At 46.2% G+C, this 22,287-nt stretch overlaps 1 protein-coding gene across 5 annotated transcripts in view; it reads right to left on the bottom strand.

Moving 5' to 3' along the window:
• Positions 1 to 3,243: 3,243 nt before the first annotated feature.
• CCDC50 (coiled-coil domain containing 50) overlaps positions 3,244 to 22,287 on the bottom strand; it is a 45,667-nt gene continuing 26,623 nt past the window's right edge. The window contains exons 5-12 of one of the 5 annotated variants that reach the window (XM_080410564.1): positions 21,566 to 21,668; positions 17,201 to 17,905; positions 13,750 to 13,856; positions 13,135 to 13,179; positions 12,497 to 12,601; positions 11,490 to 11,569; positions 10,362 to 10,459; positions 3,244 to 9,331 (exon numbers count right to left, since the gene is read on the bottom strand). In XM_080410564.1, coding sequence (XP_080266690.1) covers positions 9,312 to 9,331; positions 10,362 to 10,459; positions 11,490 to 11,569; positions 12,497 to 12,601; positions 13,135 to 13,179; positions 13,750 to 13,856; positions 17,201 to 17,905; positions 21,566 to 21,668 — 1,263 coding nt within the window. In that variant the 3' untranslated portion in view covers positions 3,244 to 9,311. Of the gene's footprint in view, positions 9,332 to 10,361; positions 10,463 to 11,489; positions 11,570 to 12,496; positions 12,602 to 13,134; positions 13,180 to 13,749; positions 13,857 to 17,200; positions 17,906 to 21,565; positions 21,669 to 22,287 lie in introns of all 5 variants that reach the window. The other 4 variants (XM_080410560.1, XM_080410561.1, XM_080410562.1 and 1 more) reach the window with 4 other exon arrangements.

Genomic DNA, 22,287 nt, shown 5'->3' with positions numbered 1-22,287 from the left:
GTTGTTAACAGGACACAGCTGCTGTCAGATCTGCAGTTGTGGTCATACTTTGAGCAGCTGTGGTCCTCGCTGCCTCAGGTGCTGCAATGAGGCATCCCCTTCTCCTGTGGGATAATCCACACTGACTCCCTCCGGCTCCTTGTGGCAACAGGGACAATCCTGTCTCTGCACAGGACTTGTTTCCTATAGCCGAGGACTTTTCCAGTAGGATGAGCTGGCTGGGTCTGCTAGCAGACTAGAAAATTCACTGAGAAACCCTTGTTCTTGATGCCGCCCTTTGCCTTTGGAGAGGAGACTGCAAGCGATCCCTTCCTCCAGACCTGCCTGCGTACTTCATGGTAGGGATGTTCCTGGACATCAACACGCACCCTCAGGCTGGCCTTCAATGGCTCATCAGTTGTGAGTAACTAACTAGTAAACAAAACCACACAAGTGAAATCCTCAAGTGGGGTTTGTGTCCCTTGACAGACTCGGGACAGTGCACAGTGCGGCGCCTGGCAGCCAGTGCCAGTGGTGGGAACAAGCCTTGTGTAGCTGGGCATCCCATCCTCTCCCCAAACACCACCTTCTCCTGGTAAATCTCCAAATGTTGTACCAGTAATTGTTAAAACTACAAATCAGCTCTTTTACAGGCTGACTGGGACAAAGCTCATGCTCCCCAAGTACCCTCTGGTGACACACACGTGCATGGCCGTGTCATCGCCCTCTGGACACTGCCTGTACCTGAGGAGGATGAAGAGGGGGAGGTAGGCGGTACTGTGGAGCACATTTTGGGTGTGAGCCCATCCCAGCTCCATGCTCAGCTGGGGGAAGGGGATGCTGACGTGCTTCTGCAACACCCACCCGGGCATAAACCCAATCAGTGAGACACAGATATTCCTCTGGCTCATAATTTGGCACTGCATATTGTTTTAATAAAAATGAGACACCATCCAAACATAAAATAGCCAGGAAAAAAACCTGTCCTGTGACATGGCATTATGCTGTTTATACATAAATAGAAATCATGTGGTCTGGGGGCCCCAGCACCAGCTAGGGGCTAGCTGTGCCTGTGCTTGAAGCGAGTCAGGTGGACTGAGGACGTCTTGTTTGGGGGAAAAGGGCACGACAGGGGAGCTATTACTAAGGCAAAAGCAGTGCCAGTGGAAAGGAGACTGTGAAAACTGAGGTGTCCGTGCTCAGAGCTGCTCCTCAGCATCAACAGTGTGAAACAGGAGGCGGCTTTGGCACAGCCGCTTGGGCGCTCTGGGGTCAGAGCAGCACAGACATTCCACGAATGCCCAGCTGCCAGTCTCCAGTTCTGTACCTGTTTTAAACTTGGTCTCATTTACTACGTCTCTGTTTTGCCATTAACTGTGTCAGGAATTCTGGCCAGGGTGAAGCGGGATAAAGCTGATGGACTCTGGGCGCTGTTCAAGATCACTGCCTCTGAAAGAACAAATCATGGTGACGGACGTGCTTACCTCTGACCCGAGACAACGGATCAGTGCCAGGAGCTGTCACGTGTTTGCTAGCAGGATGGTGCAAAGAACTGGGATAAAAGGGCTGGTTTTGCTTGGCCTTTAGATTGAGAAGGAATAATTTCAGGTATAAACTGGGGTTTCACGTGGCAGAGGGGATGTTCTCCACCTCCAGGCATGCTGCAGCCCACCAGGTCTCTGGGAAATGAACTGGGAATGGTACATATGTAGCACGTGTACTACACCAAGTTGTATATCGGATACCCCAGTTTAGGCTTTGGGTTGCTCTGCAGCCATAGTTTGCCTCGTGAACAAGAGCATCAGTTCCAGCTAAGAGTCACTCACCAGCATCTGTTACCAACGCAAAGCACGAGCCAGCACAGAGCAGCTCGGTTTAGCCCTGGCTGTCCACCTGGGTGTGAAAAGCCATTTACCTGCTGTGTGTAAGCACTCCCAGCCCTGCAGTTCCCTGTCAGCAGGGCTCAGCCCTCCCAAGCCATGAGCACCACTCACTGAAGTCTTTTTGGGCAAGAGCCCCAGTTACACAGCATGGACCCGAGTGGGAGACGAGCATCTCATGGGCACAGATGGCAGCTGCCCCCTGCAGCTCCTACCAGTGCAGGACGGAGCAGCCAAGGGGGCAGTTAGGCCTCTGGGTACCCAGCAATGGTGACTTTAAGCAGCCTCCACTGGCTTACCTTCTTCTCTCACAGGTGGAATATACCTGGGGAACCTCAATCCATCACCAACGGCACAATGGACACCCACCCACATCCATACTTTAAGAGCTGCATGTGACTTGGAAACCCGGACGTCAGCAATTCCTCTGATACAGCAAAAAACCAAGCAAAACAGTCCCCAGGGGTTCTCCAGTGTTCATTTTGTGGTTCCCACACACAGTCCTCTGTGTGCACATCCCTGCAGCAGGTGAAGGATGCTAGTGAGAGCTCCAGCTGGCCCCCCCTCACCACAGCCTAATGCTGTGAGTGCCAAGGCTGGCATGAAAAAAGCCTTTCAAAGAAAACAGACTGACCCAGTCACGTCAAACAAGAGGCTGCAATAATTTGTAAGTTAGCAGAGCTCTCGGCACTTCCAAGTGCCCTGTTTTTACAGCCAGGCTCTTCCACTGCTAGCTATGTCCCAATGCTTTTAATTTTCCGTTTTGCTGATCCCTACCTCCGCTCACTGCTAATACCTAAGGGACTCTGAGATGGAGTTGGTAGGAGATATACACAATGTGAAGGCATCTGAAAGCACTAGGGTAGTGTTGTGACAAAGGCCAAAACTGAGCTCAGGTGGAGTTAAGAGCACTTGCTCCTGCACAGACACAAGCCCCTGGGCAAGGAAAGCCCTCGGCCCATGGAGGGTCAGCCTGGTGCGTCCTGTGGTGGGGTGTGAAAGGGCGCTCTGCTCCCCTGTGCCATAGTTACACCTGGCAAGCAGAGAGAAATGAGTACATAAACACATAAGAAAGGTTTAGCTTGGACTCAAGATCCAGAGTTTACATTTAGAAACTGCCCCTTTATTTTACCATGTTCAGTTATAAACTGAATTCATGGCATGGAAACGGCTTCGTGTCCACTCATGTTTGAGCTGCATGTGGCTGCATCCTCAGCTTATGCCTCTGAAGACATCAGTCAGCCACAGGGTATTTGCCGTGTTTCCTTCTTGCCTTCTGTCCCACCACTGTAGGTGCGAGTTGTTCTTGGGAGGCTTCAAGCAGGCTTTTTTAAAAACTAAAAAGCTACGTTCACAAAAAAGAAGAGAAAAAAGTATCCTACCCTTGCAAATAATTACATTGCTTTATTTTTTCAGTATCACAGTCTCAGGAAATGAAACAGTCCAGATCCTTTCCAAGATATTACACAGCTTTTTTTTCCATCTCTCTGGCCACAAAATAATCAAATTAAATATAAATCTGTTTTGCTACATCTATTACATTGGAAGAACATAATTATTGGTAGAAGCAGCTGAGCTCCAGAAGCCAAGGGTGGAATTCTTGTTTTCGCCTGCTCTTGTATAACCCACTTCAGTGTTTCCAGAAAAGCACACGGAGGGACAGAAGGATGTGGTGGATAACAAAATACAGCGGTTTATTGAACAAAATGGGGCAAGGCAATGTTCCCTTTACATTCAATGAGAATTCATGAGTACGAAGCAAAACATGCTATACACACACATGGACATGATACTTTGGGTTAAGTGTCATTCAGAAGTTCTATGCCAAACCCAGTAAAATTATAGAGTGAACAGTCAAAAATAATAAAAAAAAATAGGCTTGCATAGACAGATTATTGTCAGTGTGCAATTTATATTTAAGGATTAGCTGTTGCAATGCAGGGTACACTTGCAGCTCTGAGGAATTTAAGCCTTTGACTAATCCACCTCACCACATGGCTAACATTTCAGATTCAACAGGCTGAAAGTTTACCCTGAAGAGCTAAATGAGACAACGGCAGTTATTTCTCTGAGACAATTACCTATATTGCAGTGCACAGATGCAGCTGGAGACAGACCGTGGAGTCTACTTAGAGTGAACACTGGTACAGTGGAACTTGTTTACCATGAAGTAGAAAATACACATTTATGTGTGCCACTGTCTTCTCTGGGACCCTCCAGGAAAAGCCCAAACTGCACAGCTAAGCTTTGCCCTGTGCTGCTCCGGGGGAGGAGATGGCTGATGGTATCTCCAGCACAGAAGCTGAGGGCAGTACAGCTTCTCAACACAAAACCTGTCTCCTGCAGCCAGTCCTGGGCATAGCAGTCCGAGCGGCACTTGTATGCAGCACAGCCAGAGCTTCCACAGCAGTGCTGCACAGCCACAAACGTGCTACGGCACGTGTTTACCGAGTACAGTAAACTGGAATCTCTGTAGGTTTATGCTTGTCCTCTGCAACGTTCAAAAGACAAGCTGCCTGTGGTATACTTCATGCGAGAGACACCACCGTGCCTCAGCGCTGTATCCCACACCCACCTCCCAAAGCAACTGCAAAACCAAGCACTGAGCACCTTGAGAGAGCAGGGCAAAACCAACTGTCCATCAGCAGGGGACAGATACAGGGCAGACTAAATCTGAGTCACCCCCAGATGGGAATTCCTGCTGCAGCACTCTCCCTGGCATCACTGCCAGCAGCAGGACAGCAGGGAGCTCCCTTGCTTCGTTTCCTATTGCATCTAATATAGTCCTGCAGTGTCAGCACTGCCCTGAGGAACAGCAGGAGCGATGTGCTCAGGGTGACAGATGCCCAGGAGATTGCTCTGTGTAAGAAGCCATGAGTTTCATGGATTGGCTGTGCTAGATTACAAGAGCGTAAACTAAGTAGGGGAATCCTCACACTGTCTCCAGGTGCTCCCCTTATATATAAATTAGCAATCCACAGTTAGTTTGCATACAGGTTAATATGAATTAAAATAAAAACCTTGATAATAAAAATATATATAATATACACATTGATCAACAAACTGAAAACACTAGAATGTAACAGTGGCTGTAATTTGGCACAAAATAAAAACACACAAAGGTCTAGCACTGTAAAAATAAAAATCCATTTTTTTTTCCCTAAGTAAGAGAATGTTATTAATCCTGATTCAAATCCTGACAGGTGGGAATGCAGAGATATAAAAATACTGTACATACAAGATCCCTTTCACAGAGTGAAGCAGACTGCAGCATTTGTAACTTCTATTCTTCCTCCCCAAGAGGAGAAATTCATGGATGAGAGTAACCCCTAAGAGCTGATATTTTCCCACCCCACTAAGTTCAACACCATGAAGTTCTTTAAAAAATAGATGAGATTAACTTGCTGGATCTATCTGCATGACGACAACTGCTTCTTGCTGCAGGAAGCTGTACAGTCCACATTAAGACAATGTTTCATAGCAAGGTGACTCACATCAGCCTGCTGAAGACATCAAGCATCCCTGCATATAAGGCACGATCACTCCGGTTCGCCTAACCTCTCTTCTGCAAACTGTTGTGCTTCGGACGGAGGCGAGGTGGCGGCAAGAGCTCTTGCTGGTGAGGTGTGCCTACTGTGAAGGTTAGGAGGTGCCAGGATTTCATGGTGATGAATGTTCCACATGGTGCCTGTTGCCTTGTTAATGCACAGAGTTAGAAAGGGATGCAAGAGCTGAATGACCTGGGCAGGGGTCCCAGCAAGTGCTCTGACATGCTATTAAATCATAGGCAAAGCTACTAAAACTTGGCAACAGAAAACAAGGAAAAAATGAAGTTACTTAAACGCTGTTCTGTCATAAAAAGGAAATGCTGCTCTGATTGTTTCTTTTTAAAAGATCAACTTTTTTTTTGTGCCTCTTTCCAGGGCCACGGGTGCAAGGTGCTGATTTTGCATCTTGCCTACACAAGCTGCATCTTCTTGACTCTCAGCAGAACCGTGGCTGCTGAGCCCCAAGATGAGTTGGCTCCTTGTTCTTCCATGATCTTAACTCTCGTTGACTTCAATGGGACCACGGAATCTCCTTCCAAAGGTGGTTACTAAACATGCAAGTCCAGCTGCAACTTTTGCCTCAGGAAGACTCTCACCTGCATGACAGCCTGAGGCCCACAACATATGTTAGATGAACAATTGCTCTGTTTATACCCCATTTCCTACATGCTTTCCTCAGCTACCATTCCTAGCATTTCTCTCTCTCTCTCTCGATAGGTGTCAGCCCCTTCTAACAAAACCTTAGGTCCCCCCTTTCTAAAGGGCTATGGAAAAATAAAACAGGAGAAGCACTTACAAGGCCCAGCAAACGAATAAAGGTGAGAGTAAGAATTGAAAAGTACGGTCTAAGGGAGTATATAGAGCACAGCAGCCCATAAAGCATTCAGCACTCCCTGAAGGCATCCAAGGAAGCAGCAGATGCTCCTGGGATCCTTCCCTTGGGCTCTCGTCTCTTGGTGCCACAGCTGGAGAGCTTGGTTGGCCAGAGGAGGCCATTAAGGAGATCCTGCAGCTCTGCAGAGTAGGCACTGAGGTGTTCCACAGACTTTACCCAGCTTCCAAACACAATCAACAGGAGTTTTCTCTCATAGCATTTCCACTTAACTCCCACTGAAGTCAACAACTTGGATACTCCCAAGCATCCCTCCTGAATTAATAGGTTCTCCACATGTCAGCAGGCTCAGGGCCTTCGTGACTTTTTCAATCAGGGTAAGATAGAAGTTACATCAGCCAACTGCAGTGCAAGAAAGCCCGTCACAGGCAGCTAGAGGCCCAGGAAGGGCTGAATTCCTAGCTGGCAGTCTCCCCTTGCCTTTTGCAGAGGGTCACCATTTTTCCCCACGCACAATTAGTACAAAGCACATCCACTTTCTGATTTGGCAGGGGCTTTCCCCGTCCAGTTTTTACAAGTGCACCAGATGATACAAGCAGCAGGGCCTGAACTGGGGTGTCTGTAGAAAGTACTAGTTCATAAAACCCCGCCAGGCACCCATTTCACAACAGTAAATACTCTGATGGCAATGGAGGGGAAAAACCCACAGGGAAAAAAAAATTTAAAAAAAGAGGCATTTTCAGCAGTAGAAATTTTGACTGTTACATGAAATACAAAAATAAATTTTTACAAAATAAATTCTTTGCAGATGAAGTTGCCCCATTGGCCCAAGTTATCAAATAAAAAAGGAAAAAATAGGGTCGATGTGGTTCTTTTTCCAGATCCTTTAAAACAACATTAACACTTCTGAATGGACAGATGGAACAAGAACAGAGAACAAGCAAGGACAGTACAATCTAGCCGCCAGCTGGGATATTTCCTGAGAAGAAGCAGTAAGCAAGCAAGACCTTGCAAGTCACTTAAGGGTTCATGCAAGTGAGCAAGCTCACAGTCTGGAAGCAAGGGTATGCAGCTAGCAGGATGCTTGCCACTGCACAGTCCTATGTTAACAGGATTTTTGGCTAGTGTGTGCCTGCAGCAGAGGTCTACCAGTGGTTATACGGCTCTTCAGAGGTAGAGAACTGCTACCAAGAGGCCAGCAGGGTAAGAGATGGATGTGTCTTGAGTTGTTAGTCAAGGCAAGGCATGGGCTTGTGCTGTGGTATTAAACTTGTCCCTGCAACTTCTGTAAAAAAGGAGTTGCCTCTTCCCAGCCATTTGCCTCAGAAACTATTGTGAGCAAGGACAAGAGCTGAAGTTAAAGCCTTACAGCTGCCTTGGGGATTGAATTGTGTATTAGGGGAAGGTGCAGAGTCGTGGTCTCTTCAGATGTCTTGGTGCTCCATGCCAGCACATGCTCTCCACAAAGCTCTAGAGCTGTCAAAGCTCCTTTCCCAGGCAGATCAGTGGTGAGGGCAAGCACAGCCAACAGCAGAACTGCAGCTGCCAGAAGATGACGAAGAACACGGTGGGAGAGCCTCAGTGCTGGGCTGTATGGAAGCTGGGCTGCAGGGGCAAGGTAATCAGGCTTGCTGCCATGAACTGGACTGGCAAATAACTAGCTTGTACTGGCTGAACAGAATCCAAGCCAGTGTCCAGATGCTCAGCTTTGTAGTTTTAAAATGCACGTGAAAAAAAGCGGCAAAAAATTATTAAAAAGACAAAATAATTGAAATGAGAAGAGGCCAAGGGAAAAGGCTACTTGTTTGTACAAGAGAAGAATGATTTTCAAAGACTGGAGGGAAAACAGCCATTGAAGGGGGGGTGGGGAGCTGCGGGGCAGGGAAATTAAAATCAATGCATGGGCAGATCTACACAGACAAACTTGCAGACCATGCTAGACCAAGCAATAGTTTTATCCTGATTGGAGTCTGCCTGGGGTGCTGGACGGAGCAGTGTAGAGGAGAGGCAATCAGCACAGACATTGTGTGAACTGTTCAGCACTGCCTAGCTCAAAGCTGCCTGTAACTGTAGAGTTTAGATGCAATGCTCAGTGCCTATATGGCCCTCCTTCAGCCTCATGCAGACATATGCAGGTTCAGACACAAGTTACTGTACTCAAGTGCATCAGCAACTGAGCTAGGACTTGCAGTAGTTCCTACTTGGCTCCAGTGAAATTCCTTGGCTTCTGCCACACTGAAGCTCAAAGCAGGTGACCACAGAGGTCCCTTCAGGCATTTAAATTTTTGTATGATTCTTCCCAACCCACAAGTCACAGCTTCACTAACTCCCTAGGATGTCTTAAAAGTCATGCAGACGATGTCTAATTTCAGTTGAAATTAGCCTTTAACTGTTCTATCCTAGATCCTGGAGCCAAATGCCCGACTACACACTCTACCCAGATTGCTGGAAACCCTAGAAAGAAACACAGCAGTTATGATATTTTGTTCTATAGACAATTTCCTCTTCACTAGTCCCAGGTTCTGGCTTTTGCTGCTGTATGTTATGAAGATGCTCTCTCCTTCCCGCAAGTTAGCATGACTGTCAGGTTGACTCAGCTGTCTTAGCCAGCACAGGAAGAAACACATTTCCTCTTATGACTCTCTTTGCTAAGTCATCCTAATACAGAAAGGACTTGTACTTCTGAAGTTCTGCTGCATTGCCATAACCCAACTGATTTCTTGGGTCGTCTTCCCTGTTGTACATGCATCTCTATTTGTCAAAGCTCCGGCCAAATCTTAACAATAAAAATAAAAACAAAAAGAAAGCCTCAAAAGAAAGTAAAAGGGAGCTGTTAAGTCAGCTAAATGATTCACATAGCTTGGCAGCGGCTAGATTGTACTGCACTGCTTAAGTCATCACATGAGTAAGACATTGAAACAAACAATGTTACTTAATCTGATGACACTTAAAGAGGAGATGTTGGGAGTGGAGGGTGAACCTCTCATTGGGTAAGGAATCAAGAAAGTTGCCTGGCAATTCCAGTAATGTTTGCTACAGAAGAGTCAGTACCAAAGCAAAGGCTAGCACAGTTTACTGCTTCCTACGGGAACCTAGAAAGCAAAACAGAAAGAAAAAAAATCCATAAGGACACATCCAGGTGAAGAAAATACTACATCTTTTAATTGTCCTGCCCTCTTGAATGTCTATGTGACTTCCCGGGTACTGGTAAAGTCAAATGCCAAAATGGGAACCATATGTTGCATGACTCAAGCAAAAGGAAGGAGAGGTCCACCAGGCAGGCAGACATTCGCATTTCTTCTAGGCTGTGACTGGTGCTGCAGCCACAATGCACAGTCTCACTACAGAAAGTGGAATGCACACTGGGCTAACAGACTCTGTACAAAGTGTCATCAACTTTCCAGCTTGTTTGATGAAAACAGAACACAGAAGTTTCCCAAACTTTAAGTTTTGGGAAGTGTCCACATTTAAGTCACAAGCAGTAGAGCTGGAAGAAATCTGAGCAATTGAGTCGAACTCTTGACTGCCCCTTTCCTCCCCCAGAGACTCCATCTACAGATAACTCAGACAATTGGTATTCAGATTTAAAAAACTGGGGGGCACAAGCCTAACCACACTGCTCTTGTGCCAAGTGATTTCAGGAAACAAGCCAACAAAGCAGTGCTGAGATGCTACAAGAACAGAACAAGCCTGTTCTCGGGACAAGCTTCTGTCTGATCATCCCATCCACCCACCAGACAGGTGCTACTGCAAGGTTTTGTCTTGTATTGGATTGTTTGATACTAGCACATCACCCAAAATCCATCATGTCATTGTCTTCATGTTATTTCTCCTTCATTTGCTGCCTGAATTTACAGTCATTCATCATTAAGAGATCACGGAGGACACGCAGAAAGCAGTTTGACAAACAAGGCAAACCAACTTTTTAGTGTCTCAGCCTGCAACCGTGCTCAGCAAATACAACTCTAACACTGACTAGCATCACCTGCCTGCTTGGGCAGTAATATCCATTCCTCCTCACCATTAGCATCCCTTCCAAACATCCCGTCCTGCAGGCTGCTCATTTGAGGAAAGCAGCCCACAATAACCCAAGTGCTGGGGCAACCATGGGCTTGATCCTACCTTTAGGAGAGTGCTCAGCTTTGGGGATCTGGCGCAAGGGGCTGGGCTGGCTTGTGTAATACCGAGTGTGTTCAAAGTCATCGAGAGGAGGCTGTGACCTGCTAAGCACAGTGAAAAAGAAGTGTTGGGAAGAAAACTCAAAGGGATAACTGCATGGCAAAAGCAACATCTCGGCTACCTGGTCTGTTCCCTGACAGTTTGATGCAAACCATGTCTGGCCCAGACTTTCTACCTGCACACCAGCTCCTCCGAGCACAGACTGTTACTGTTTCTGTGGCAAGAAATGCACAGTATTTACTACTTCTCATGCACCACTTTCTCTTAATACTGGTTTCAAGTTGTCAGGGAATAAAAATCTCCATTATGAAGCTTGATGCAAACTTCATGCAAAAGAGCAACATTCTAAAGTGTTTAATGGTTGCCAGTTTTAACCCCAGAGTATTTTAATATGATCTCTCTCAGTCAGTCTCCACCTGCACACCAGATTTGTTGTTGATTTTGCAAATTCAACAAGAATTTCTAGGCTCATATCTGGATTGGAAGTCAAAGCCACAGGGGTCACTTCCAGGGTTCACTCCTTCATGAGAAGCATCAGGCCAGGATACCAAACGATTCAGAAGCAGCACTGGGCTACAGCACATTCCCATCAGCTCTGGGATGAGGCACCCCAAAGCACAACGTATTTGCTTACAGGGGTATGTCCACACACGGCAGTGGGAGCAGTGTACAGGTCTAACTGGGACCAAGGGAGCAGCTGTGCAAATGCATTGTGATTACTCCTTGCTGCCCAGAGATGACATTTTGTTTGACATCCCTAGAAGCTCTTTAACCCGCTCAATGTTTCTCTGCCATTTAACAAATGTCACTGCACAAGCTCATCAATCTCTGTCAGCGCCAGGCAGGGAGACCAATATGGACAAATGCCACAAGCACAGCAAGTGACACGTGTCACCAAACACTACATGAGCTCTGTGCTTTCCGTCTCTTTTTGGTGCTAAAACCTCTGCTCTCTACCAAATCCCTTGTAAGTGGGTCAGGCTGGTCGCCCCACAACTCCTCCCAAAGATTCTGCTTCTAAGCAGCTTCCCGATTGCATTTCCCCATTCTTACCAGCCAATTCAAGCTCACCTTGAAGACCTGTCTCCTTTGTGCCGCTGAGTTTCAGGCCCTTCTCTTGACCTTGAGCGTGTAGATTCGCTTGCATCGTGCTGATGGGAAGAAGGGAAAGCAGCTCACCTGTGTGCCTTGCAAGACACCAGGCTGCCGCAGTCCATGCAGTCCCTTCGTGCTCAGTTTATACAAACAACTAACTACAGCCAACTACACGTGAGCGGCAGTATTGGGACTAGTCTCCAGTAAATAAAACCCAGCCTTGCTGAGCCAAACTCAGTTTTTGCTCTAAATATGAGACAGTGCTGGGGGATTCATCCTGAAGTTGGGGTCAAATGCAGTCAGTGTGTAATGACTGTACACGAGACTGGGCTGAGTATGAGGAGCCAGCTGCACACAGCTGTGCTCCTGCAACCACTCAAAGAGGCTGAAAACATCAGAGCTACCTCCAACTGGCCCCAAGATTAACACAACATCCCCTTAATCACCTTACCAGTGCAGACCTTGAAATCTGTTTCCTTTCATGTCCTACATCATCTAGCCAAGCCTCTGTAATATTACTCATACAAAAATCTAGGTTCGATACACTCAATATTTTTCATTATAGAGCCAATTCTATTATGAAGCAGAGCGAAAACCAGAGCAGCTGTGCTGTCCTTATACCTGTGGTACACAAACAGAACCAAATACTGCTTTTATTGCTACAGTCAGGGTTACAGCAAAGGGAAATTCCTAACCAGGAGGACTGACAGTGCTTGAGGGAGGCCACAAGGTGCTGTGATGTCCAGTGCCAACCTCCAAGGCCAGAGCCCAAGCCTTACTTTCCTTGAGGCTAAAGCCAAAGAGCATCTAACCAAGTAGGTGGCTCCAAGAGACTTGGGAAGAAGGTGAATAACAGGCAGCAAGACCCTTTGGATGCAAGAGTCTGCATCATTCCTTTCGCTCTCACTGCACACTCTCACCACCCTCTGGAAATGGGAATAACATTATAGCACTTCATTTGTGGTGCCTGATGTTTGACATACTTTCCAGTCTTGATCATGCCTCCTCCTTTCAAAGGAAGACTTTTCTCTCTCCTTCCCTTTCTTGAAAGCCTTTTTCTCCTCAGCCATCAAGAGTCGGGCAATTTCCTGGAAGGGAAAATACAGACAGCATGCCAGATGGCTTCACTGCTCTTGTGGGTTTGAGTTATTTAAGTCCTTTCCTATGGCCAGCTACTGAATAGGAAGGGTGCAAAACCTGGATTTCACCCATCTGTGATCAGAAATCAAGTGAAAGGGCAGAATTAAGACTGACTACATGCAGCATGCCCAGTGGGTCCCTGATTTGCCAGAACTGTGCTTGCAGAGCCTTTCTGCCTTTTACTCCTTTTCCTTCAATGGTGGGGGGTTTATCTTGCAGCATCTCCAATAGTCTGTTACAAGAGATGCTCATACACAGCCATAAACTTCCTTCCTCTGCCACGGTTGCAACAGGCAACGCAACCCCCTGCTCGGCCAGCCTGAGCATACACATGAAAACCAGCTAGGAACAAACCCCACCAGGGCCTTGAGCTTTCCCTAACAAGGAGGGAAATGAACAGCCAGAGGGTCAGAGGGGACAAGTGGTGTTTAGCAGTTTCCACAAGTAAAGGAATACCACAAACATTTCACTTCTTCCTCACCTCATCTTGGGCTACTTGAGCTGCTTTCTGATCTTCCTCATTAGCCTGGAGAGAAAAAAAAAAAAAAAGTTGGGGGCCGGACAAGACACAGATACAGAAGAGTAACACCCCTGAATTACTCATGCTCATCAACCTGCTGGGCAGGGCAAGTAGGTGCCCATACAAATAAGCTACCATCTTCTCCAAATATACTTAGCTACCTCAAAACTTTACCTCCCAACCCAACACCAAGCTGTCATTTCAGCTTTTCAGCCAAGTTGCACCTCACCTGTCTGTCAGGCCACACCACACCATGCTGTCCACTCTGCTGCCCCCTCTCTCAAAGATGGACACTAGCCTGTCTCACTTCTGGGCTGACCACAGGCCATCTTTTACCTGCCTGGAAATGTTCATTTAATATCACTCTGCGTTGGTCATGTAATTTTGGGTGTTTATTTCAGAAAATAGGGCTCTACCGGCTGGATGCCAGCTGTCACTCCATACGTGTTTGTACAGGAGACAAAGGTAATCACCCAAACGCACAGTAGTATCACATATAATACGTTTAAAAATTCAAGTTGTCATTGCTGGCTACCTTAGTTCCTTCGAGCTGACTAATGCAACCTCTGTACTCACCAGGAGCTCTTCCTCCTGCAGCTTCCGAGCAATCTCTGCATCAGATAACTCCTGCTCCCTTCGGGGTGTATCATACATGGCTTGCTTCGTCCCCCTCAACTTAGTGCCTACAGAATTGTGTGAGAAAATCAACTCAAACATTTTTCAAGTGCTTTGGTAAGGAAATCCCCACCATCTCCTCAGCCACGTGCAAAAGCCCCGCTCAAGGGAACCAGAGACCACGACAGCATACCTGCCAGACAGCTGAGTACCTTTAGCTGAGGTGCACCACGCACTGTAGGGAGGTTTCTTCATGCATATAGAAATATCTGATACACCATGTCTTACACGACAAATGCAACTATATGGCAAAGGGGTCATGCCCCTCGAAGCAGTCTTTGCTGACACAGTGAGGCTAGCAAAGGAGTCACTTTTTCACACTGTGTCAACACAGATACACGGGCAAAACCAGGCAGCAGAAAGCAGCCCAACATCTATTACAAACACAGCAGAGTCTGTGAACACCCTGCTGGAGCGGCACAGGCTGCAAAAGTTGCCTGGGACGGGCTCACGTGAGGCTTCAGGCAATTTCTTCCTTGGGCTGACCCACGAATTTTACAATTCACAGTGAGAAAACAGCCAAGTAAACCTTTTTTGAAGTTCAGACAAGGTTCAGGTCTTGCTTTGAGTACAGAGTTTTATTTGTTTGTTTATTTTAAAGTTAACCTATCTCCAAGTGATTTACAATGTTGCATTTTGAGTGTCTCCATAGCCTATTTGCATCAGGCCAAAGGAGTCCCACCCTATCCCTGTTGTAAAACACATGACTTCACTCGCATACAATGAATGCCTTCTGCCATCTGCAGTCTGAACTGCATTGTTCAGACATCTCAGCCATCTAAATGAGCTTTCTGCTTTATGTCAGAAGTATACAAACACCCCAGATGCCTGCGTCTCTTCCACCTCAAATTCAGAAAGTTTCACTCAAAACCTCCATGCCTCTAGCTACAGCATTTACACATTTATTATAAATACCTGTTATGTCTTACCGGGCCACCTATCAGTTTCCTTCCCATCTTGTAAGACCAAGGGAAAAACATGAAGTAACCAACTGACTTTGAAAATTTTTTTGTGCATCTACCAACAAGTTACCATCATACTCCACCAAGCAGCCTGAAGACTTCAAACTGCAGAGGGCCAGAGATCTCATGCATCAACATGGAATAAAACTATGGAATAGAAAGCCACCTACCTCTTCTAAAGGTGGTGTGTGGGGTTTTGTTTTTTGTTTTGTTTGAATCAATTGATCAATGATCTCAAGCAACTAACAGCCCTCTTACAAACCTTTGAGTGTAAGAACACCACCAGCTTTCGCACCTTATGGTCAAGTGTATGGCCTGGCCTTTCCCAGGACACTTCGCAGCTTGGATTGATCAAAGAGCTGCGACCTCTGGCCAGCACAGGAACTCTGGCAAAAAGCACCAGCTTGGTCAGAGTTAAATTATTCAGTGTGCTTCCAAGGTCAAGGAAAACAATTTTACTGTGCTGGAATGAACAACAGCATGGCCGACAGGCTCCTGTACGGCATTACCTCTATGAAGAATAAAAGTAAGTTTCCAGGAATTGTTCGCTGGCCAGTCCGAGGCTGAGCTTTCTTCACACACTGATCGGTGCCAGGCTTCATTTGCTCAAACAATAAATGTTACTTCCACATCACTTCTACTCACTCTCAGGGGAGCACGAAGCCCACCACAGGAAGAAGACGTGAGCTTCTGGCTATTCTGACTCAATGTGATGGGATACTGAGTCACCCAGAACCACATTCTATCAGAGCAAATCACAACCCACTGATTATGTACAAAGACCCTTCCACCTCCCCAAAGAAAACTTTTACATAGCAAAGATGAAAAATAAATCTACCAGTGTCTCCAGAGACAGACACGATCATCCTAATCTTATCCAAATGAAGACCAGTTAGAGGGCTTAAAGCACAAGTCTCCCATGCTGTGACAAGAGACAGATCCAAGTCTGTAAACTCTACTTCCACTAAGAGGCGGGTCACCCCTACACCCAATGTGGATTTAAAAGCAGAAGGATGGACGTGGATCTTTAAAGCCCACCTGTCCACAAGCATTACTGAACAACATACTACACAGGTACACGTTTCCCAGCAAAATCCACTTGTACAGAATTTGTCAAGACCCTCATCTTACAAATGGAGCCCAGCTGGACACCTAGAACCACTACTGAATTTTTTACCAAAGTGAACTGCTTATTGAAAGCCCTGCTGGCAACACAATAAGTGGATGGAAATTGCTGGCTTAGGTAAGTAAGTGCGTAAGTAAACTTGGCAATACGCACTTGCAGCCCAGAAAGCCAACCGCATCCTGGGCTGCATCAAAAGAAGCGTGGCCAGCAAGTTGGGGGAGGTGATTCTGCTCCTTTGCTCTGCTCTCATGAGACCCCACCTTGAGTACTGTGTTCAGCTCTGGGGCCCCCAACACAAACAGGACGTGGACCTGTTGGAACGAGTCCAGAGGAGGGCCACAAAGATGCTCAGAGGGTTGGAGCACCTCTCCTGTGAAAACAGGCTGACAGAGTTGGGGTTGTTCACCCTGGAGAAGAGGCAGCTCCGAGAAGACCTTATAGTGGCCTTCCAGTACCTACAGGTAAAGACAAGAAAGCTGGAGAGGGACTTTTTGCAAAGTCGTGTCATGATAGGACAAAGGGTAATGGCTTTAAACTGAAAGAGGGTAGATGTAGATCAGATATTAGGAAGAAATACTTTACTGTGAGGGTGGCGAGGTGCTGGCACAGGTCGCCCAGAGAAGCTGTGGATGCCCCATCCCTGGCAGTGTTCAAGGCCAGGTTGGATGGGACTTTGGGCAACCTGGTCTAGTGGAAGGTGTCCCTGCCCATGGCAGGGGGCTTGGGCTAGATGATCTTTAAAGTCCCTCCCAGCCCAAACCACTCTATGATTCTATGAAACTGTCCTCACTTACAGCCCTGCATCCTAAATCAAAAAATACAAATATAATCATAATATTTGTTTTTTGTTTTGGGTTTTTTTTTTGGTGCAACCACAGCATAAAACATATCATAAAAAAAAAAAACAAAAACAGCTAGTTGTTGGTTGGTTGGTTCTTGGGATTTTTTTTGTGGTTTCTTTTTTTTTTTCCTAAACACAGGACACTAAGGGTACCATTTCCAACAATATCTTCTTACTCATCCTCTCTGACGGCACGCAACATGTCAGGAAATAAACAGAGCAAGAACATGAACGGATAAGAAGAATCTCACTAAAGAAATTTTAGTGAGATTTAAAACCTGGCAGGATTTACCACGTACACATCGTAGTTGGATATTGGAGATAAACGCCTTCAAAGGAAACAACACAGATTTCAGACACCAGGACAGGGCACACAAAGGTCCACCCCCACACATACGTACACCTTCCCCATCACTTGGTTACCTGAGTCTTGCCAGCAGTCTCCAACCTTCCCCTGGGTCACTGCATGTAAGAAGGGGGAATGTCTCTTGTGTCCTGCCCTTTTGGAGTCTCTCTCCTCACCCCTCCTATGATTATCTCTAGGTTCAGCATCACGGCGCTTCTCATCTTGCACCGTTCTGTGTGACAAGTGGCCCTGATGACGAGACTTGTGTTTTTCAGGATGCACCAGCTGGCTGTCACCCCGATGCCAGGTTTCCTGCTCAGCCTCCAGTTCCACCTCAAGAAGAGGAAGGTGCTTTTTTCTGTCTTGCCTTGTTGGCTTTCTGCTGCACCACGCCTGGTCTGCGAGTCTATGGTCGGACTCCAGGTCAAGACTGAGAGGTCTCCAAGCATTCTCTCTGCCACCTGCCCTCCTCTCCCGCAGCTCCCAGCTGTTGCTGTGGTCATGGGTGCCATGCTCAGACTCTCTTTCCAGGTCAAGGCTGGGATGTCTCCTGGACCTCCCCTGGCTGGCTGATTTCCACTCCTGCCAACGGTCACCGCTGGGCTCACTTAGATGAGGAGACCTCCGACAATCCTCCAAGGTGGAATGCCTGTGTCCACAGGCACCGTCGGACAATGGCGAGGGTGCTTCTCGGTGCTCTCTCTGCCAGCATGTGTGTCTGTCACCACTACGTGCCCTGCGAGGCTCAGAAACCTGCTCTCTGGGGTCACCCCAGGGGTGCTCTGAGCAACAGGGGGGACAAACAACGAGCAGGTTAGTGGGGTGGGGGTTAACGGCAGCTCAGCGAAGCTAGACTCACAGCATGCAGATGAGGGAGCCTGATGCTAGGAGAAGCTGGAAATGCAGGCAAAGCATGATGGGGTCAGGAAGAATAATAATGGGGTAACCCGCTTGCAGGATATAACATGGGACAGCGTGAAATGACAGCCTGGCTAGCAGCAGGGCAGCACAGGAGGCAACAGGGTTGGAGTAGAAAGCACACGTTCAGCCTGAAAGTGTGTCCAAGCACCTCCTAAGGACATATCAATATATTGGGGCTGAAAAACCGCCAGCAGAGTAGCTCATCTCCTGGTGATGTGTCACTGCTGCAGGATACTGAAACCGCCAAAGAAAGGCTGGCAAAGGAGGGCACAAGGTGCAGGTAAGGCTGGGAGGTGATGTAGGTGGGGACATAAGGCCGGGAGGGGCCAAGCAGAGGGTCAGGTTGGATCCTAGCTCATGAGCACCAGTGCCTTGCCCTGGCTTCAGGCACAAGGGTTTTCATCAGAAAAGAACAGCCTCACCTAATGAGGGGAAGACCCACGTAAAGCAAAGAGAAGGAGGCAAGTGGGACGGAATATTTTTTTTGACAGCAACAATGAGATGATGGATAGCTGCAGCATCCAGGTATCTTCCATCCGACTGTCACATATCTCTTGCAGACCCAGAAGTTTCAGGGCCCACACTTACTCAGTGCCTAAGCAAAAAGTTTACACTCTGTTTGCAGAGAGAGGTATGGAAATCTAAGGGCAGGAGAAGACTTCACAAAACCCTGGCTCCTGACCTCAGCAATGTATCTGGAAAAGCTGCTTACTCAGCAGCTTGGCAGAGTTGCTTCCTCTGTGCTTTCCAGAAAGCAGGTGGAAATTTTCTTTGCTTTTAGTTTCAGTAATAAAACCTAATACAGCTATGAGGATACAGCAGTCTGTCTGTATACAGTCTGTTGTTCAATTTATTTTTCAATCAACCTATTCGCTAAGAAAAATCATTGTACTGAGTGAACTATTATCTCTCTCTACAACAGCTTTTCAGAATAAAGGTGTATTTCTGGGGAAAAAAAAAAAAAAAGAACCACACACCAAAAAAGCAAACCAAAAAACCTGCCTTGAGGCAGAGGCTGACTTGAAACAGAACTACAAAAACACACCCAAAAACCCAAAACTTTCCTTCTCCACAGGTCATAGATTTTTTTTTTTTAATAGTATCTAAAAATATTTAAAATCTATTTCACTGCACATGAACTGCATCCTGTTGTAATACATAGCTCTGCCTTCCTTACAATCATCTAGATTTTGGGGAGGTGAGAGCTGGGGGAACAAACACACCAAAACTGAATGTTCTCTTCAAGTCATTCTATTCAGAAAAATCTTTTTCAGAGCCAGCAAAAATACAGCCTACAGAAAATTCACCTTGGAAACAAATCTGTGTGACTTTTATCCAGAACAGGTATATTTTTAAAAGCCCAAGAACTGTAACAGGAACTGCTGTGGTTACTCCTAACTGGCTGGTTTTTGTGTTCAGTTTTAGATATTCACATGATTTACAGGAAAGAAATATCCAAAAAAAAACAACTTAAGCGACTTACTGAACAACAGATACCAGAGCCTGAAAGCAAGAGTCAGATTTTGAACAATACGAACAAGGATCTAAGAATTAATTCAATTTTGTCATTAAGGAAAGCTCATACAGCAGCAGAGAGCAGGAGATCACAAAAGAGCAAAGCATGGGCTGCGCTGGGAAAGGATTGCTGTAGGTAAGGCAACCATGCCAGACAGCCTGAGCAGATTTGCTTTTGGGGTATCTCAGGGCAATTAACTCCTCAGCAGGCACCGGTTCCTGCGGCAACTTCCACAGGGGCCACGCAAACACTCTTTAGGTCCTGGTGTTACTTGCCCAAGAAGCAAGTGACTGAGCGAACACAGAAGTGTTTTTCATGGCACAGACACTTCTGGGAGGAACCATGCCTTTTTTCATGCTTATTTTTCCACTTTTTCAGAGCTCAGATTGCTTTGGAGCAATAGCCCTAATCCACATTCCTCCTGGATGTGGATAAGTTTTTATTCAGTCTCAAGACAGTCTAAAACCCAAACAAAGCAAGGGCTATTTTGCTGTTGTTGTTGAAGTTTGCAAGGAATGACGATGATACAAACCAAGGATGCTGACGCCTAATCAAGTGGTGCCCAAGCATTTAAAAGGTTCCAGATAAATGGACTAGATCCAGGCACCAAAATCAACTCCAGTCCATTCTAGTTTTTAAGAAGCATGGATCAAGAGCAGAATTACTACGAATGATCAATCAAAACACTTTCGACCCCACCTCTGAGACTACTGATTACTTCAGGAAGAAAAATTAGACCCATGCAACATTCTGCTCTCCAAATCCATATCAGAGTCTCGGTTCAGAGAGACACAGGCTTTTGTCAGCTGATTTCTGTGACAAAATTCCACCCTGTCATACCATTTCTACATGGCAACACTATTACCTATATTGTATTTTTTCCAGGGACTCATCCCATTTAATTCTGAAAATATGAAGTGTGGGTTGGCCATAAGACTCCAAGATCAAAGACTTTCCCAGCTCTGTACACATAGCAGGACTTGTGGTCATGAAGTTTCCACTCTGTTACTGTTTTGCACTTTGTTCTTTGTGTTTTCTTGGCCATCCTTGAACTTCTTCCGAATTGAAACTAAAATACTTTGTGTGAGTTCAAATAAAAGACATTTAAAGTCACCAATGGCATTGATGTTAAAATGAGAAATAAGAGGTCTGATCTTCATCTTCACAATCTGTTAATCAAAAGCAGCCCATCTCTTCCCCACCACATTTTTTTTAAAGAAAGAACACAAGAACCACCACCAGTGCACAGCAAAGCCATCCCCAGATTGTTCCATAATTAAACACACCCTGATTCTCTCCTCGCAATTTGAAGAAGGTCTGTATTCAATCATAAAAGCCAACCAAGAGAAAGCAATACAGCGCTGTGGGTCGTATCTTTTCCACAATGTACAGTCCCAGATGATAATCACAGCAGAGACATTCTGAAGAGATGACCTTGTTATTCAGTAAGTCATTCAAAGCAGTTGTGCTAATTTTAATGCTTGGATACATACCTGCAAGGAGTTATTTTTGAAAGGCTCTTCCACGAACCAGCATTTATTCCTTTTATGCACGTAGCCATGCCAGCATCACAGATGAGCACATGGAACTATTTCTTTTCAAACGCAAGCATGAAATTGCATCTGCATTTCTCCCCCACATGCTTGCGGTGTTACACAGAAGTAACTGTAGCTTATCAGGTACTGTCTTTTTCCACAAGCCCTTTTTAATACATGCATGCGTGGGTGTGCTTGCACCTACACACACCACACACCTTACCCCTGTCCTTTAGGCTATCTTCTAGGACATCAAAAATTATAAAATTGTCTTCTCTGCTTTTTTTTTTTTTTTTTTTTTAATATTTCCTGATTCTGGAATGAAGTCTGATCCTGACCCTGGAAACTGATGCAATGGTGCATGTTGAATGCAGGACTGTAGGATAAGGGAAACCTCCTGTATGGAGTTGCCAGATAACCAGGTTCACCTATACTGCCAAGATCTGATCTTTCATCTAGCAGAAACATACCTCCATTTTCTTCATAGACTGTGTGTCCCTGGGATTCTGGGTAGCGCTTCTTGCGCTTTTTCTCTTCCTCCAGTTCTCTCTCTTGAAGAAGACGGGCAATGTCCTGCAGAGAAGGAAGAAAACAGATGTTAAATTTCCCCCCTGAAAAATATCTCTAGATTCTTCTATTTAAATTCTTCATTCAATAACAGAAATCCTTATAGTTTAATTTTTCAGATGTGGCACTGACAGGGTTACACTCAAATTCAACCCCTGGGCTGGACAGGGCTTCCAGCTTAGTGGCTGACACAAGGGACCATCTCACCAACCAGTATCCAAACTCACCCAGGCCCAGCATTGAGCTTGCAACCCCGCTGCAGACTCGCAGGTTCCTGTTCCAGCTGTACATAAACCTGCAACGCCCCAATGGCCAAAGCATGGCAGAAGGGACTGCACGTGTGGCCTTGGGCTTTAGAGAATGGATTTCACACAAGGGCACGCACACTCACATGAGCGGGCTGGACCTCCCCCCTGGACTTCACCGGAGGAAGAAAACTAGGGGCATAGATGTCTCCAGCTGAAGGTGCTTCTGACTGGAAGAAGTTCCCAGAGCAAGTTACGAACTCGCCTCAAACTGGCTGTAATTTACAGGGACTGTAAGATGCCAGGCAGGGAAATGCATCAATTTGACAGACAGATGCTGAAGGAAAAGAAAATCAAAAGGGACGTTAGGAAAAGCAGAC

Source organism: Falco punctatus (genome assembly GCF_963210335.1).
Source record: "Falco punctatus genome assembly, chromosome: 13".
Classification (NCBI taxonomy): Eukaryota; Metazoa; Chordata; class Aves; order Falconiformes; family Falconidae; genus Falco; species Falco punctatus.
Note: the sequence above shows the minus strand (reverse complement) of the source record. Positions and strands in the feature narration are given on the sequence as shown.